Here is an 18,195-nt window from a genome sequence, read left to right as displayed (position 1 = left end):
TGAGTCTGCGACAACCAAAATGAGAGTATGCTTGGGTCCACCGTTAATCACGATGGCCCGGTGTTCTTGACCTGATTTAAATATTTATTTTCTGGCAAAAGTTGCCTGGTAACCAGTTAATCGTGTACACCGCCTCCTTCCCACAGTTAGCTGTAATAGACTCCGGCATACATGTGACCCTAGTGAGGGTAAGCGGTGTAGAAAATGGGTGAATGGGAAGTATGGCTAGAGAAATAGAATTTATCACTTTCATCGATCATGTAGGTTTGGATATTTTTTTTTCTCCCTTTTATGAAGTCCATTTGAAACAAGTTTGTGTTAACTTGTCTTTGACTAAATTTGTGTGTAGAACATTTAAGTTTGACAAATGTGTATCCTGTTTTGACGATAAATCTCAGAATATTCGGTGCGTCAGTACTCAAAAGCTATGAGACAGAAACACTAACCACAATTCCACTATGTTGACTTCAATGAGACATTGAAGCCCCAAATGTCGATACTTGTTTTAACATTTCGTGTCCTCGCAGCCCCCATCCGTCATGGCCTTTCCCGCTACTACACCCACGGGGATAATGGGCTATGGCATGGTGAGTAGTGTGTTTAAAAATAACTTTACACTAGTGGCTTATGCATGTCTTGCCCCTTAAATAACCACCCAAAAAATATTTGTAACATGTTTTTTAATAACAAAAACAAAACAAATCTGACACTGAAAATTGTAAAACTGGGGGTAGGTGATAGTGCTGAAAATGGGAAGTGGGACTGGGGTTTGTAAATTTGTCAGGGTGGCTGAAACAGTCCGCATCCCCCCCACCCCTATCTTGATGCCGCACCCCCCAGTGCGAAAACCATTACTGTTCATGAAAGTCTCTGGGAGCTGCAGAAATTTGAGTAATTTAGTAATTCTAGAGATTTTTCACAGAGGACAAAGAATATATGACTATATGACATTGCTATGTCTGGCTTGCATGTCTTATTGGAATGTTTGTTTTCAGATATCTGTTGCTTAAAGCGTGGCAACAACGTAAGATCGATATTAGTGTGTCTATGGCGTCTTACGTTATAAGCATTAAGATAACGAATATTTGTATAAGGCATAATTGTGGTTGTTATAAATTTGTTTTGACTTTGGCAGTAAACATCACTTTTTGTTTCCAACGTTTGAAGAATTCTTAACTATCTGCTTAACTATTTGTTATGGCTCCTATGTTATATTTTTATGATGCAAAGAATTGTATCTTGAAAAACCCAATGTAGAGTCACTTTTAAGCAAAGCTACCACTGTCAAGAGTTTTTCCAAGTATCAGTAATTTGACTGCAGTGTTCAAGAAATAATCCTGTCTCGTGTTCAGCCTCCACAAATGGGCTCCATTGGCATGATGAATCCGCCCACCATGATGTATGGGCAGCCTGTGATGAGGCCACCCAACCCTTTTGGTTCGGTGTCCAGCACTCAGGTGGGTGCACCACGTCTCACTCTTTCTTTTGAGGTGTGTTTGTCTGTGTGTGTGTTTGTAATTATCATGCTGTGACATGATCCCAAGTTAGCGCAAACACAGATGATGGCAGTATGAACGAGCCTCAGCTCTCGTCTCGAACTGAGCATCATCTTTTTCAATATTTTCCTTTCCTTCTTTTATTCAACCCATTTGATTCAACATTACCATGTCCAAACTAATTTCATCCCCCTCTTCCCTCGTCTCTGCGCCGACTCTCCGACCCCTCTTCTGGCCCTCCTACTTCCCGTGTTTTCCTGTGAATAGCCCTCGGCGGCCTCTAGTCCTTCCAGCCAGAGTCCTCTCCGAGCTCCCGGACAGGACCCGTTTGCACACCTCTCTCTCAAGGATTTCTTGTAGACCGTCTTTTTAGGTACAGCATGTCCCCTTTTGCTGGCGGATTCATTCCACGCGTGGCCTGTGTTCAACATCCGTGTGTGGTTGCTTGTCTTCTCTCACACCATCTTCACGCTTTTGTCTTCATCTGACCAAGACGCCACATGCTTTTGTCTTTGCCAGATCTTGTTTTGCTCGATTCACTGTTTTGACAGTAATGAGGCTCATGCTGCCCTTTTTATCCTACCATTCATCGCATACTGCTATGAAGTGATTTGTCTTTTTTTTTTCTTTTATTTAATCAGCTGACTGTTCTCTAAGCCCTGCCCATGAAGTATTTCCACTGAGCAAGCTTTGTACGTTATCACTCAAGGGACACATGGTAGGATTCAAGTGTTGTAAACATTAAAATACCACATTCCAAAATGTAAACTGAGTACACTCGCACAGTTATGTCCCAATATATTTAGTACTTGAATTATAACTGAGTCCCATTCCTACAACACATTGATTTTTATCTGCAAGTCTAAACATGTGGAATTTAAAAAAAAAAAAAAAAAAAACATTTATGGAGAAAATTGAGAAACAATGACCACCCAGATACACCGGGCACCACTGAGAGGCTCCCCAAAAGACAAACGAGGATGTGCAAATTTTAGAGCAGATCCCCTGAAACTCGAATCACTGTTAAATGTTCTGTCTCCATTATCAGGATAAGTTAATTTAATTTCAATGGGAGACTTTGTTGACGACGCAGCCATTAACTCATTTGAGATATTAAAGGAACAACCGTTCTTGGATAAAATACAATCCACAAAAACCTTATTGGGAAATAAGTTCCATGGATGATTGACATTATTCCAGTAAAATCACAAACTACCATAATTTCATAAAACTTAATGATTAATACACAAGGGAAAGTTCATGGCAAGTTTAAATTGACTGACTGACAAAAGTTTAATTTTGCATTCTGTTACATTCACCATATTAGCATATTTATAAGCCCTTCATTACCATAGTGACAATTCTGCCTTTACATAGATACATGCACATTCATATGCCTCCAGAGATTGTCTGGTTCTGAAACTTGTGGCATAGTTTGTCCATCAACTTCTTCAAACCTTGGATTCCCCCTCAAAATGTTGCCTTTTAAACAGAACTGGTCCAGCCTCGTGCCATTAACGCCGATCCAACGAATCACTTGGCCGGAGATGATGCATCAATGTCACAAACACTTATGTTGTTAGACATTAATTAAAACAAAACTTGGTCTTTTATTAACATTTAACATTGTATCTGGATTTTCCACTCATCTAGGTCATGGTAATTAAAGTTCGAATCAAGGCAATTGTTCTGTTCGGAAGGGAATGTTCTCACGTTTGGCTCATTGGAATCCTTAAACTTAAGAAATGACTTTTGTAAACCTTTCACTGATAATGTTAACTGTTTCACGGTTGTTCTGGTATTTTTTTGCGATTGACATTTTGTTCTAGCTTTTCTAGATCGCTTGTCCAACTTGATTTTGTCGAGAGCGATACAGTTTAGGTGATTTCTTGATTGAATGGGTCTTGAGATAATTGGGCTTGGTTGTGCTCAGTGAAAAGTAACCAAAAATTGTGATTATCCAGAATTAATTAATGACAAGGGGTAATTACTTTTTCCACACATAACCTGATTTTTTTTCCCCCTTAATGAATGAAATCATTTTAATAAACAACAGTTTAAGTTCACAGAGGTTATATTTTATCTGTTTGCATTTCATTGATCCTCTTTCAAGCATCTGTGGATTTTCGCTTTATGCATTTGGGGGCCTAGTGGCCATCCCCTGTGAACCCCAGAGTGGACTCTGCCTCATGGTGGGGCAGGGCTTATCCAACAGCAGCACTGCAATGATTTGATCACATGAAATAAAGCCTTTCTTCTAACTTGTTTTTCTCTCTTGCAGACGCAGTTCATGTAACTCTGAAGAGCTCCTCTCTCTTGGAAAGATGAAGCACTTAGCAGCAAAAAGCTTTGTCCTCGTCCAGGTCTCAGGAGAGACATTCTCACACACACGCACACAGCCCTTTCCCTTACCACACATATACACACACACACACACACTCTCGGCACCCCTTGAAAATACCGGCCATGTCAAGAGCCATGATGGCTGTCAGTAATCATGGTAAAAGTGCGGATTCCCTTTCCATTTTACAGTGTCATCTGTAAAGTTCTGGCTGCTGAGAAACGTTTATGTATTTGGTTAAAAAAGAAAAGACAGAAAAAATACTTTAAACTGCAGTCGGGTGTCGAGCGAGCGGGGAGGGGTGGATTGGCTAAAGGGCAACGGCGACCTTCCCTTTTTTCCCTCAACGCCACCGAGTCCGTCAACCGTCACAGCGTAGTGATGCGAATGACATTTACACCCGTTTAGGTTGTCTTTTTTACCGTGTTAACTGTAGACATTCCCTGTGTGTCGTTTGTGTTTATTTATAATTAGCGGTCGAAGGAACTCGAGCGGTGGTTTATTGTAAAATCAACAGCGCATAATAATGAGCATCGAGCACGCCTGGGTGAGCTTGAGCATTAAAACTCAAGAGGTAGAGTGACAAATAGCTATTATATAAATGACACTTAAGCCGAATGATAGAGCACTAAATATTAACTTTTTTTGTACACTATTGCTAGATGAAAATTTAAAAAAAAAAAAAAAAAAAAAAGCCGCCACTGCGCTCAGAGTGCAGAGGCTCACCATGAATTCCCCAAAACACGGCCATAATAATATCCCCAAAACGTTTGATCATATTTTCTGTAAATTTACTCCAGTCCTCGCAGGACATGGTGGAAAAAGGGTGGCCTACCCCTGCGCTAAATAGTACATAGTTCATTCTGTGCCTATATAGGGGTCTTTCTTTTTTTGTTTTGTTTGCAACTTGAGTAACATTTCACGCACCATCCTGGTGACGGCGGGCTCCATTTTGCTTTCTTCGCTCGGCACGCCATCGACCCACCGAGCACGCTCGAGGCTGCCTTTACTCTGAATGTGAAGAGTTGTCTTCATGTTGCACACATCTTTCCACACCGCATGTGCAGCCACCTACCCAGCGCCTTACTCGTCAAAACGTGCTCGAATGGCAGGTTTGATGTAAATGAATTGTATAGATCAAGATGGATGCCTGCCAGCGAGGGGCAGTGAGTGAGTGAATGGGCGGGCGGCGTCGGCGGAGGTGGGAGAGGAGGGACGAGCACTGTTGATCGGCGCTCAGTGTAAATATAATTAAGACAAAAAAAGTGACTGTTCTTTGATTGCAAAAGTGAAAGATGTATGAAATATGAACATGATTCAAATCCAATTTGACTCTACCCATTAACTCTGATTCAGGATTATCCTCTGCAGATCTCTGCTGTTTTCAGAACCTGTAGCAGGTGACCGCTCAAATCTTGTTTTTTTTTTTTGTTTTTTGTTTTTTTCTTTTCAAATAAAGAGCAGCTTCCACAAAACCGCATGGTCCCTTTTTCCTCTCTGTCACAAAAACAAATGAGATCAAATTTGGACAGACCTCACATGGAATCCTTATTGTTCATGTAACTGTTAAAAATGCCAAAACCTTTGGCTGAGTTTATTCCACTTTGTGCTTCATTTTTTTATAATTGTGTGGCTCGTGGATTTTATATATTCCTGTTATGAGCACCAAAAAGGTCAGGATTAAGTTTAGTTTTTCTGGTAATTAATTAGAACTAGGAACAAACTTTTTTTTTTTTTTTTGCTTGAAAACATGGACAATTGCTATTCACAGGTTATATAAACATTTTTGTAAAACAAAAAATTACATATTTTCTAGTTTAGTATTCCTAAAACAATTGAGAACCCTTTGACCATGACTGAATGAAGGGTTTTTTTTTTTTTTAAACATTCTCATAAAACATGGAAGTCCAGAGTTTCTCCAGTAGGATTAATATAGTATATATGAGTTTGTCAAAATTTTAGACTTTTTTTTTTTGTGTACGATTTAAAAATGATGGTGCTTTTGCAAGTTAAATTCCTGAAGTTTTGAAATCTATTTTTATTCCAATACATCACAAGTCACTCCTAAAATGCTGGCATGATGTGTTCATTTTTATCCATTGAATTAAAATAAAATGAACTTTTCACCAATAAAAATTAACATTTAGCTATAAGATGGGCGGCATTGTGGATCAGTTGGGAAAGCGTTGGCCTCTCAGATCTGAGGTCCTGTGTTCAATCTTGCCCCGCCTGTGTGGAGTTTGCATGTTTTCTCCGTACCTGCGTGGGTTTCCTCCGGACACTCCGGTTTCCTCCCACACCCCAAAAACATTAACATCATTAATTGGACACACTAAATGGCCCCTTGGCGTGATAGTGAGTGCGACTGTTAGTCTCCATGTACCCTGCGATTGGCTGGCAACCAGTTCAGGGTGTACCCCGCCTCCTGCCTGTTGACAGCTGGGATAGGCTTCAGCACTCCCCGTGACCCTTGTGAGGATAAGCGGCTAAGAAAATGGATGGATGGATGGATAGCTATAATCTTACATTTTAGGCTTTAAAAAAGCTTTCCTTTTACTTATTTTTTATAGTTCTGACAATAAAATTCGACTTAAAACAATTCATAAATATATATATACACTTTATCATACAAAAACAATTTTGAGTCAACGTTCCATCTGGCCAAGACATTTTGTAGTCGTATTTTTCCATGATGAATCAACAAATTAACACTAATTTTACTGAACTTTTTAAATACTGCCAAGATCACAGTATTTCCCCTAAACGTACTTTCAGAATGATTCTAAATAATACAGAGTCTAAATTGGGAAAAATAACTATGTAAAAAAATTCTGTTCAAGTGATTTCACAGCTTTTAAGTGTTTTTTTTTGTTTTGTTTTTTTTTTGCTTTTTTTTTTACAGCCATAGCAACAAGAAATAAGCATTTCACAATCGTCTATATCTTCTAATGCCTTTCCTTCACCCTATTTTCCATCTCACTGTTTTTAATTTTAGTTTTTCAAATGTGTTTAAGCTTCACAGCGGTAACTTAAAAGTTGCTGAACAGGTGGGGCTCGTTTGCCCGCCCTGTCGGCAAACACTGTCGACCCCTTCAGGCCCCGGATGCTACTACAACAGGTATACTATTTGATCTGCACCTCTTGTCTAGTGACGTCACCAGCTCTAAACCCTACTTATGTGTTATGTGAGGAGGTGGACTGGCTGGCGGCATCTGGTCCAACCCATCTCCAGTGAGTCCTGCCCCTCTTCTCAGCTGCACACTGAAGATTTGAGTTCCATCCATGCAGTAGCAGCGTAAGATTGGGTAAACACTTTTTTTTTTTTTTTTTCACATGCAAGAGACCAACTAGACCGCCAAGGTAGGAGACATCATCAATGTTTACTGTACTCTCACAGCTGTTTCTAACCAAAATATTACAAAGAGCTCTTGGTATGATGCAATGTACTCCTATAGAGAGTACCCAAACAAGGAGATGTAAAGTCATAAAGTCAAAGGCATGAGTTTAGGGCACAGCTTATGAATTTAATCTCATCTCACATTGTGTGCCTAGTTAAGTGTCTAGTGAGTGAATAGTAGTGCATTTTAGAAAATTTTACTTGGAAAAATACCTAAATGTGGTTGAAAGAAAGTGGTTTAAAAATATTGAGGCACAAATCTTTGAGCATTTGTATTTCAAAATGTGAAACATTCATGACTTTTGGATTACTATCTTTGTAGTGGCAAAATTTCAGATTCAATTCTGTTGGATCTTATTACATGATGTACCTTCGGTGAACATATATTTCAGAATATTTTACTTTAACTATTTTCATCAAATTTGATGAACATATGTCACGGCAAAGATATCGTTGATTTTTAAATCTTTGAAAATACAGAATATTGTTAACTTTATAAAGGTAGCATTGAGGAATATATTCTATAAAATATATATTTATATATTGTATCCCATTACATTGTGCATCTGATTGTCTGAAGTGTATTTCAGAATTTTTTTTCCTAAATATAGTCATAAAATATATGTATATACCAGCCACACCCACACCGAAATGTTTTTTTCAAGTTAAATTGAATGTATTTCTTCAAGAAAGAAACAAAATGTGATGTTAATGTATCTTTATTATATAAAACGTATTAAGTACTTTAAAATATAAAATACAATCCAAAAAAATGGTGTGAATATTACATTTTATTTGTTCAATCGATGTGTACTTTTAGCTTACAAATAATCCAGTTCCATATTTTAACTTACTGCTTTACAATTTGATTTCATTTTTTAGTTTACATTTCAATTCATTCAAATTTATTTTTCTGCATTTTTTTTATTTAATCTAAGTATCTTGTGACACCTCATCATTGTCCTGTCTGAAATGCCTCATTAAAATATTCATCTTCGTGTAAATATTTGTGAAAGTTCCCAACAGGGCTGCACCTGCAAGCAGGCATGGATAAAAATAAAATAACAAAAATGAAATGAAAAGACAGAAATTTTGAGAAAAATACCGTAAACTCTGGTGTCAGAATGTTGGTGCACAGACTGGAATGTAATATTTTAGGATTTTAGAAGGTTAAAATTTTTCCTCATTTATGGTCCATGGGGTAAAAAAATACAAAAAACAATATTCTGTCAGACTTTGATTTGCAGTTCAAATCTTTGGTGGGTTTGGAGTTCATCTGCAGTTTGGTCTCACTTCTAAGCCATCGTGAGAGAAAACAAAAAATAGATATTAGTGGTTGGCAGTTCTTCAAAGCCTCGTTTGTCCTTCCTCATTGACTATTTTCTCTAATTATATTCTGCTGGTCAAATTGGAAATATGCTCTTGGTCTTCCCCTCGTGCTGCTCGAAATACATGAAATACAAAATTAATGCTCACATTTTAATCACATCATAGAAATTGAGTGCCAGAGGAAGCAATAAAATAAATGGAGTAATCATATTACACTTTAATGTGTCAGTCAATGTCATTAAGTTGGTGTGTTTGCACATGAAATCAAGTAAATTTAATAGTTTCTCAAGATAAATACGCAAAATAAATGACTCAATATGTTACATGATGAAAAATATTCCCTTATTACCTAAAAAAATACAATAAATTAAATGTAAATAATTCTCGAATAAATAAAACACGTAAAAATGTAAATAAATTGGGAAAAAATTATATAGACGATTTATTTCTGAGATGACATGCTGTGGCAACCCCGAAAGAGACAAGCCAAAAGAAACTTACTTAATTACTTTACAAGGAATAAAGTAAACAATATGGAAATAGCGTAAAACGGAGGATTTTAAATAAAACGGGTAGGAATACAATTAATACAAGTGTGATACAATGTAAAAATTGAAATAAAATAAAAACACTTCTAAAAAAAAAAAACTATATATAAGTGGAATAAATGAAAAAAAATCATGCATGTACAAGTTTTCCATTGCTTGGCTTAAAGCAGAGGTTCCCTAATTGGCTCTAAGTGACCAGGATGCTCACACGAGAAGGAACAGCACAATGTCCATTGAATTGAAGACAAGACACCAAAATCTAAACTTTTTTTTGGGGTGGGGCGTGGGGAGGGGGCTGGAACAGTATCATGGCTTTTTCATTCATTTTAATGGGGGTAAGATGATTTGAAATACTATAATAAAATCTATATTATAATGCTTTACATTACAAGCATAGTCACAGAACCCATTGAACTCCAACATCAAGGCACCACAGTCAAGGAACTGTGTGTGTTTTTAATACAACAAAAAACACATGAAGAAGCCAATAAGACATTTTACAGGCACTTACAGTTGGAAAGGCTTGTAATATATTGCTTTTACATGTTATAATGTGCAACGTTTGTAATCAAATCCGCTGCCGCTTGCTTCTACAGGTGTTTCCCAATCTGTCCCCCAGTTTAGTCGGGAGAGGGGGGCAACGAGGGAGATGATCGACCTGAGCTTCCTGACCGAGGAGGAGCGAGGCATCATCATGACCGTGCTGAGGAGGGACGCCCAACTCAAGCTGGCCGAGGAGCGGAGAATCAGGTTCACTGTCGTTTTTAGGACATTTTACAACATTTTAGGAGCTTTAACTTTAGAACCCTTCCTGTCGGCTTTTCTGTAGTTCAACAGGCCTGGAATAGACGAATGGAATGTGACGTGAAGGAACGTGGGCAGAGCAGAAACGAATAAGTGTGGGTGGGGGACTAGGGGGCAGGCTCACGGTCTGACACAAACAAGAATGTGCGATATTAGCTTTAAGGGCCAGTCACGGTTCAGGGGGTGGGGGCAAAGGACCGGCCACAACATAATGTACAGCTGCATTCTCTCATAAACGTACAAAGTACAACAATAGAAAAAGCTCAGTATATCCATCCAGCCATTTTCTTTGCCGCTTATCCTCAGGAGGGTCGCGGGGAGCACAGGAGCCTATCCCAGCCGTCAACAGGCAGGAGGCAGGGTACACCCTGAACTGGTTGCCAGCCGATCGCAGGGCACATAGAGACAGACAACAGCTGTACTCACAATCACACCTAGGGGCAATTTAGAGTGTCCAATTAATGTTGCATGTTTTTGGGATGTGGGAGGATGTGCCCGGAGTGCCCGGAGAAAACCCATGCGGGCATGGGGAGAACCTGCAAACTCCACGCAGGCGGGGCCGGGATCAATCCCGGGTACTCAGAATTGTGAGGACAACACTTTTCCAGCTTATCCACCATGCTGTCAGCCCAGTATATCTAATACAAATATACAGTGATATGGCACGGTGGGTGATTGGTATCTCGCAGTTCTGAAGACCAATCTCAAAATCTGGCCCCGCTCCAGTTTCCTCCTATATCACCAAAAAAATGCTTGGTAGGTTAATTGAAGACTCGAAATTGCCCGTAGGTGTGAATGTGAGTGTGAATGGTTTGTTTTTCTATGTGCCCTGTGATTAGCTGGCGACCATTTCAAGGTGTACTCCACCTTTTGCCCGAAGACAGCCGGGATAGGCTCCAGCACGGCCACGATCCTTGTTAGGGTAAGTGGAAAGTTATATGAGTGAATGAATAATTAGGAAGATAGTGTTCGATATGGAGCAGCACGGTGGAGCAGTTGTAAAACATTGGGGCCTCACAGTTCTGGGGGCCAAGGTTCAATGCCAGCCGGACCTGTGTGGTTTTTGCATGTTCTCTTTGTGCGTTCGTGGGTTTTCTACGGGCAGTCCTGTTTCCTCTCACATCCCAAAAACATTAACAGCATTAATTGGACACTCTAAATTGCCGCTAGGTGTGATTGTGAGTGCGACTATTAGTCTCTATGTACCCTGCGATTCGCTGGCAACCAGTTCAGGGTGTACCCCGACTCCTGCACGAAGATTGCCGGGATAGGCTCCAGCACTCCCAGCGATCCTTGTGAGGATAAGCGGCTCAGAAAATGGATGGATAAAATAGCAATAATTTAAAAAAAAGATGGGAAACCAAAACCTAAGAGCTTTTATATACAACATTGGACCTGTACGAGTGGACCTAATGTTTGAATGTTCTTCATTTTCGATGGGGTTCAAAGTTTGAGTGCCAAACTTCAAAGCCTCTGAATAGAGCCAGCATGAAAAATGCGAGCAGACAATATGATCTTCATCAGGGCTTAAGTGGAGGCGGTTGGCCAGTGTGTTCTCTCAAAGTGTGTGCGTGCGTGTAAAAGGATTATGGCGACATCCTATAATAACGCCCGGCCTTTTCATCAGATGGCAGTGCTCTTTTGTTGATTTGATTTCCACTCGACGGAGATGTTTGCCACTTTTCCAAGACCAATCATGTGCTGGTTCTGATTGAATCAGCACATTTCTTTGAAACCGTCTGAAGTAAACACCTTCCATGGCGAGCCCGTATTTCAGCACGTTTGAGGTTTAGTGTCTGGTGTCTGTGACCAGCGACAATGTGTAGGTTTGACTCCGATGACGTGGTCAAAGGCCTTTTTAAGTCATAGGAGGAGCATCCTTGGCCCTTATCTCTTTCAAAAGGCAGATGCGATCGTCATAATCACATTTTTCAAACCGTTTAGGGATTGTTGGAATGTTCTCTAACTAGTACTAAGATCAAAAATCAATTGGAGCAAATCTCATAAAGTCATACTTCAAATTAAAAGTACTGTTGTTCCTGCTGACTAGGAATTTAAAACTAGGAATTTGCATGCATTTATCAGCATAACCCCATGTAACAACACAATTACCCCACATTGTGTTTTATTTGCATTAAATCTTCCCATGTGCCACAAGATGGATGGATGAATGGGTTTAGATAGACAGATAGATGCCAAGTTAATAAGTTATCAGCTGCTTGTCTATTTAATTCAGAATCTGCACGCCAACTTTTTATATTTCATATGTTCTATATAGTTTAAAATGGACACTGCAAAAATGCAAATATCCTTTTCCCGTTCCTCCGCCAGGAAACTGGAGAGCATCCCGAGCCAAGGTTCAGACTCCAAGTTGAAGTACCTGACCGGCCAGTGGTTCTATGAGGCGAAGTCTCGCAGACACACTGACAAAATCCATGGCTCCGAAATCATCCTGGCCTCCATGAAACGTAGGAGCCCTTCAGGTACAGCATCTGAGTGAGTGAACAGAGAGAGAGAGAGAGAAAGAGAGAGAGAGAGAGAGAGAGAGAGAGAGAGAGAGAGAAAGAAGAGGCGCATAGCACTGATGTTTTTATAACAGTTGTTGTAAATGATAGCAATACTTCTGGGTGACAGAAGGTATTGTAAATGACGACCACTGAGCTGAAGTGAAAAAGATGACAAAAACTTTGGGCTTGCATTGCCTGATGAGGAGGAAAACAACGCCAAGGTGAAAAGGACAAGTGCACATATCCCCTGACAGGGATTTCATATGTTTGCTTCCTGTTCCAGAAGAATCTATTGGAGCCAGAACGCCAAAAGCAGCCAGCAGTCCGCGGTCCGGCATGGAGGCTCCACAGAAACCTGCCAGATGTTTGGACATGGCACGGGATCCAAAGTACACTTCCTCTTCTTTGGCTTTACAGTAAATGTGTGACAATACGTAATTCTGTCGTGGGTTTTTTTTTTTTGTTGCTAGGTAGAATTTATCACACATCTCAGGGCCAGGCTGAAAGGCGGGAGAAAAAGAAATGTAACAAGAATTAAGTCCCAAAATTTGGAAAATTAGCTTGTAGTACTATGAGAATAATGCAGTATTTTTCTAAGGAAACGCATTTGCAAGGAGGAAGTGAAAATATGATGAGAAAAAAAAGTTACCAGAAAAAAAACTGAAATACTGGATGTGAAAATAATCTTGCAATATTATGACAACAAATTTGAAGGCTATTGAAGTAAAATGGAATTCAGTAGAAAAAGTGAATGAAAGCAGCTCAGAAAATGAGTGGATGGGTGGACCAAATTCATAACATTATAACTTTTTTCCCTTACATTAATATTTTTTCTATAAAAATATGTTGTCCTTTTGACATGTTAATTTTTTATATACACAAGTACTTATGGTAAATGAAACTACTACTACTTGGTGACATCACTATTTTCTCTGTCTTGTAAGTTAAAAGAAAAAAAATCTCATACTATTTAGACTTGTTCTTGAAAGATATGCCTTTTGGTTATTTTTGTTATATTACTATTTTATTACTATACTATATGATACTGTACTATACTATACTATATTGCTACTTTTGTGGCTATGATATTGCATTATTTTACTGTTTTTGTTATTGCAATGTATACCTAACGTTCCTTCATATGGTCATGACCGGCTTAGGCAAATGTTCCTTGATCGGCAGCACTCTGCATTACATAGAAAAGACATTCCGTTCTGGACGAAAGTCACCCCCCCCCCACACCCCCCCCTTGAGAAAATTTGAACTCCGCTTGAAGCTTCTCTCCCACAGTACCTGGCTGTGTAAATGTGTGCATAAGTGTGTGTCAGTGTGTGTATGTGTGCGTCTTGTGACTTGACACGTGCAAACAAAGGCGGTGCCAGCAGGAACTATGTGACTTTCTTCGAGACCAGTAGCCTGGATTGGTGCTTGAGTCCCCGTAGTCCTGTGTGTTGTGCGTGTTAAGCAAAGTGTTTAACTCAATAGAGCTCTCTGCGTCATCGCTTCTGAATAAGCAATGGCTGCTGTGACAAAGCCTATTTTTGACACTTGGACTGCCATGAAAGGGAATGAGATGTTTTCTGATGTTGTGTTAATTTCTTGTTTGTTCAGTGTCTAAATTTTTCAAGGGCAGAACACGGGATAGGACCCAAATACGTGACTCGAGAGAGAAGGTGCAGTTCGAGAGGAAGATTTAAGAGCAGGCAGAGGTCTGTACACAGGCAGGCAATCCAAAAAAGGCAACAGTGTCCAAATCGTGAGGCAAAAGTCAAGGTCGAAAAACAAGGCAGGGTCTAGCCTACAATGAGTCAAGGACCAGGAACGAGGAACGCTGGAATGTGGCGACAAGGTGCAACGAACTGGCAACAAAGAGAATGAGACATGGGGTATATATGCATGGAGTAACGAGCACAGGTGGGCGGCAACTCACAGGAGGAGGTGTGTACGAGGCATGACACGCCCATGACAATCCCCCCCGGAACATCAGGGGAGTCTCTAATGAGCATGGGGTCGATGATAAACCTAGACAGGATCCAAGAACACTCCTCAGGACCGTAGCCCTCCCCAAATGGCGAGAAGACAACAGCCGCCTCACCCCTGACCAAGAACAGGAGGCCTGGGAGGTGGGACCTACAGGGACACCCAAGGAGGCTTGAGCAGGCTCACATGAAAAGCTGTGATGACGACTTTAGCGATGGGGAGGAACCTAACAAATCTCCATTTACGGATGATGGAAGCTTTGAGACCTTTTGTAGTCATAATATTTGGTGGGTCCATTAAAGTAAAAGGTGGAGGGAAAAATCGTACCCTTTTACAGATGTGGGCCTCCAGAAAATCCTTTTTCAGAGGTCTACAGACAATTCATCTGACTTCCTGCGTAGTCTGTGCTCTAACACGCACTTTCAATGACGCAACGTTATATAGACAAATGTGTGCCTTTCCAACTTGTGTCCAATCAACTGAATTTACCTGAGGTGGACTCGAGTTAAGATGTGGAAACATCTCAAGGATGATCTGAGGAAACACAATGCGCATGAGCTTAGTATTGAGTTTTAAGGAAAAGGCTGTGAACAGTCAACTATATGTGATTTCTTCTGTTTTTTTGAAGTTGGTAACACATATTGTGAAAGGTTTTCTTTTTAAATTTGAACAACTTTGATGTATTCAGCATTTTTTTCATCACTCTGGTTGTCACTTGAAAGTAACTCCGAATCTTCACCCACCGTAGCTGATTATGCTTCTGGTGGAGAAACCCGGATGCTTGTTATGAAAATGAGCTCCGCTGTTCCAGTCGGACAGATTTAGCTAACGGACACATTTTGAGAAACAGAAACAGGCACATAACTAAAGATCTACTTTCACACTTGATTGGTGGACAGGTACTCCAGACACCCAACTATTTAAACAAATGTGATTTTTTTTGTCATATGTCCCCTTTAAAATTGTTTATATTTCATCCATCCATCCATTTTCTTAGCTGCTTATAGGAAGAGGCGGGGTAAACCCTGAACTGGTTGCCAGCCAAATGCAGGGCACATCCTGACAAACAGCCACACTCACAATCACACCTAGGGGCAATTTAGAGTGTCCAATTTATGTTGCATGTTTTTGGGATGTGAGGGGAAACCAGAGTGCCCGGACAAAACCGTTGCAGGGATGGGGAGAACATCCAAACTCCACACTGGGAAGGCCGTGATTGAACCTGGGTCCTCAGAACTGTGAAGCCAATGCTTTACAGCTGCGCCACGATACCGCCTTTTATATTTCATAAATTTATTATATTTTCCCTGTAGTTACGTAAAGAATGAAGATCTCCCATCAGCAGTGCATTCTCCAAGAATGGTAGGCATGTTTGCTGTGGAAAAATCAATATTTTTCTTCCTAACTGAGCATGTTTTTAACAGTAATTTTCTTGTTATTGCTGCTGTTTGTCTTCCTTCCAGCCAAGACACAACCCTTTTAATCGGGCTTCCCTCATTATTGTTGAGCCATCTGAAAAGCACTCTGAGACAGGTGACCAAAAAGTAATCTGTTAAATCAATCTGAATGCAATGTTTCAAAAATGCCATTTCCCCTCTTTAGAGCCAACATATCCCTTGAAGTATCAGCAACCGGGCGGAAGCAGTCAAACATCAGGGACCTCCATGGCATCTGAAGGCTCTTCTGCAAGTGTCAGGCCCATCCCTAAAAAGAGGACATTTATCTCAAGGCAGACCCCCACCCTGTCGGACGGCAGTAGTGTAGACATGGAGCCTCAAGCGGTCTTGGCTGGGGTCGCCCCTGACCTAAGACAGAGCCGTCATCAGTGCTCGAGTGGAAGCTCCAACCGATCCAAGAGTGAAGCAGCGGTGTTGGCCCATCATTCTGCTTCTTCAGAGATTCCCCAGCAGCTCCTGCATGATGACTCTCGGAAATTATCACATTCCAGTCTAGAGGGAGACAGACAGGCATCTTCCATGATAGCAGACAAGTGAGTGGAAACCTTGGAGAACATCTTTCAAGGAGACAGTTTTTGTCACAATTTGAAGCAAGTCCCGTTTGTCTTCATAACCTGTCTGTGGAATGCGGTTCTAAAAATACTTAAAGGATCATGAATTAGAGAATAGTTGACAACCGTTTTAGCTTCACAAAACTCAGCCTATTTTGAGAAGGGGCACCTAAATTGACCATTGCTCATCCCAATCACTCTACTGCAGTCCCAGTACTGAGTAGATATTTTGTTATCATGGCCATGAAAAGTAATGCGGTTGTGATGGCTTCTGCTAGTCCAGAGTGTGAAGGAAAAATAAAGAAACCCATCCATTTTCTGAACCGCTTATCCTCACCTGGGTCCCGGGAGTGCCGGAGCCTATCCCAGTTGTCATCGGGCAGGAAGCAGGGTGCACTCTGAACTGATTGCCCGCCAATCGCAGGGCAGATCGAGACAGACAACAGGGGCAATTTAGAGTCCAATGAATGCATTTTTTTGGGATGTGGGAGGAAACTGGAGTGCCCAGAGAATACCGACGCAGGCACGGGGAGAACACCCAAATTCCACACAGGTGTGGCTAGGATTTGAACAACGGTCCTCAGAACTGTGAGGCCGATACTCGAACCATGTTACAGCACCACCTGTTACTTGCACAGGCTTTTGATGGTCCTCAATTTAACTTTCATTTGACTCAATGTTATTTTTAAATTTCATTTTAAATTTGATCCTAAAAATAATTGTATTAATGTATTTTTTAGATTTTCTGGAGGTGACATATTATTTGACAGAGAGACAGCACAGATGACCGAAGAGAATACCAACCCAGGAGAGCATTTAACAGCAGGAAGTATTCTGGATTATGATCCAGTGATTGGCGGCAGTGTGATGTCATCAGTGATGGAGCCAGAATGGCAAAGAACTGCAGGTAAGTGCAATTATCTCTCAGTGAAAACAGTTGGTTGTCTGAAGACTCAGTCTGTGCTACAGCACCTTACCTTCCTTGAGTAGCTCATATTCTACCTACATGTCTTTTTACTTCTAGGTGGAGACCCTCCAATATCTTATGATATCAACTTTATCGAGTCATCCGATCAGAAGACACAAAAGAGAGGCCAACAGAAACACTCTTTTAAGTTGACCAACCAGACCTCCAGTCCCACTGGCAATGATGAAAACTCCATCGCAAAAGTGCTGGACTGGTTCAACCGCAGCACCGACAGTAGCGACTGGATGAACGGGAAAGATGGGCTGGAGGTCTCAAGGAATCCAGAGAAACACCATGAGCTGAAAGCGCAGGATAATGAGGAGCTCTTAAAAAAAGATGTAGAAAGTATTCAGGAAAAGGGATCAGTTGAGATGATGATTGGTCAGTCAGAAGGAAGTGCCAGTGAGGTGGCAAGAAATGAGAAAAATGATGACCGTGACAGCAACAAGATTGCCCAAATGAAATCAGTTTGGGAGAACAGCAACCAATACCCCAAAACCATTCCACCCGTGGTACCTGGAAACAAAGCAGAGACCAGAGAAGGAAACGATAAGACATCAAATGTTCACTCTCCCGTATTCAATGGAAAAATAACCTGTGATGCAATTGGAACCCATGAAAGTCAGCATGTTAAACTGAAACATGACCAAGAGCTAGACAGTTTCTACTTGGGAAACTCTGCATACCCTAATAGTTTGACTAGTCATCCTCAAGTAGCTGAAAGAAAAAATACAGACGTTGAGCTATTATTTGTTGAGCACCTAGCGCCAAAGTCACCTTTGCAAACCTGTCAGAGTCTAAAGTGCTCTCTTTAGTCC

General features: G+C 40.7%; 2 protein-coding genes across 6 annotated transcripts in view; both read left to right on the top strand.

The window, feature by feature from the left end:
- picalmb (phosphatidylinositol binding clathrin assembly protein b) overlaps positions 1-5,325 on the top strand; it is a 28,440-nt gene extending 23,115 nt beyond the window's left edge. For 3 of the 5 annotated variants that reach the window (XM_061826971.1, XM_061826972.1, XM_061826973.1), the window contains 3 exons: positions 528-587; positions 1,353-1,457; positions 3,778-5,325. In XM_061826971.1, coding sequence (XP_061682955.1) covers positions 528-587; positions 1,353-1,457; positions 3,778-3,792 — 180 coding nt within the window. In that variant the 3' untranslated portion in view covers positions 3,793-5,325. Of the gene's footprint in view, positions 1-527; positions 588-1,352; positions 1,458-1,763; positions 3,745-3,777 lie in introns of those variants that run through there. The other 2 variants (XM_061826974.1, XM_061826977.1) reach the window with 2 other exon arrangements.
- A 1,711-nt stretch (positions 5,326-7,036) lies between these two features.
- On the top strand, positions 7,037-18,192 carry LOC133505078 (synaptotagmin-like protein 2). Its single transcript, XM_061827966.1, has 9 exons — positions 7,037-7,197; positions 9,708-9,861; positions 12,247-12,398; positions 12,706-12,811; positions 15,716-15,764; positions 15,866-15,935; positions 16,005-16,392; positions 17,151-17,317; positions 17,435-18,192. The coding sequence occupies exons 2-9, from the start codon at positions 9,761-9,763 to the stop codon at positions 18,190-18,192; spliced, it is 1,791 nt and encodes a 596-aa protein (XP_061683950.1). The 5' UTR covers positions 7,037-7,197; positions 9,708-9,760.
- Positions 18,193-18,195: the final 3 nt, after the last annotated feature.

This window comes from Syngnathoides biaculeatus, chromosome 8 (assembly GCF_019802595.1).
Source record: "Syngnathoides biaculeatus isolate LvHL_M chromosome 8, ASM1980259v1, whole genome shotgun sequence".
Classification (NCBI taxonomy): domain Eukaryota; kingdom Metazoa; phylum Chordata; class Actinopteri; order Syngnathiformes; family Syngnathidae; genus Syngnathoides; species Syngnathoides biaculeatus.
This window is presented reverse-complemented; position numbering and strand designations above follow the sequence as displayed.

What these genes read in the sequence shown, in the direction of transcription:
- LOC133505078 (XM_061827966.1), top strand. Translation starts at nt 9,761, where the DNA reads ATGATCGACCTGAGCTTCCTGACCGAGGAGGAGCGAGGCATCATCATG. An exon ending in CAGTGCATTCTCCAAGAATG is followed by an intron (nt 15,765 to 15,865) that starts GTAGGCATGTTT and finishes TCTTCCTTCCAG; the next exon opens with CCAAGACACAACCCTTTTAA. An exon ending in TGAAAAGCACTCTGAGACAG is followed by an intron (nt 15,936 to 16,004) that starts GTGACCAAAAAG and finishes TCCCCTCTTTAG; the next exon opens with AGCCAACATATCCCTTGAAG.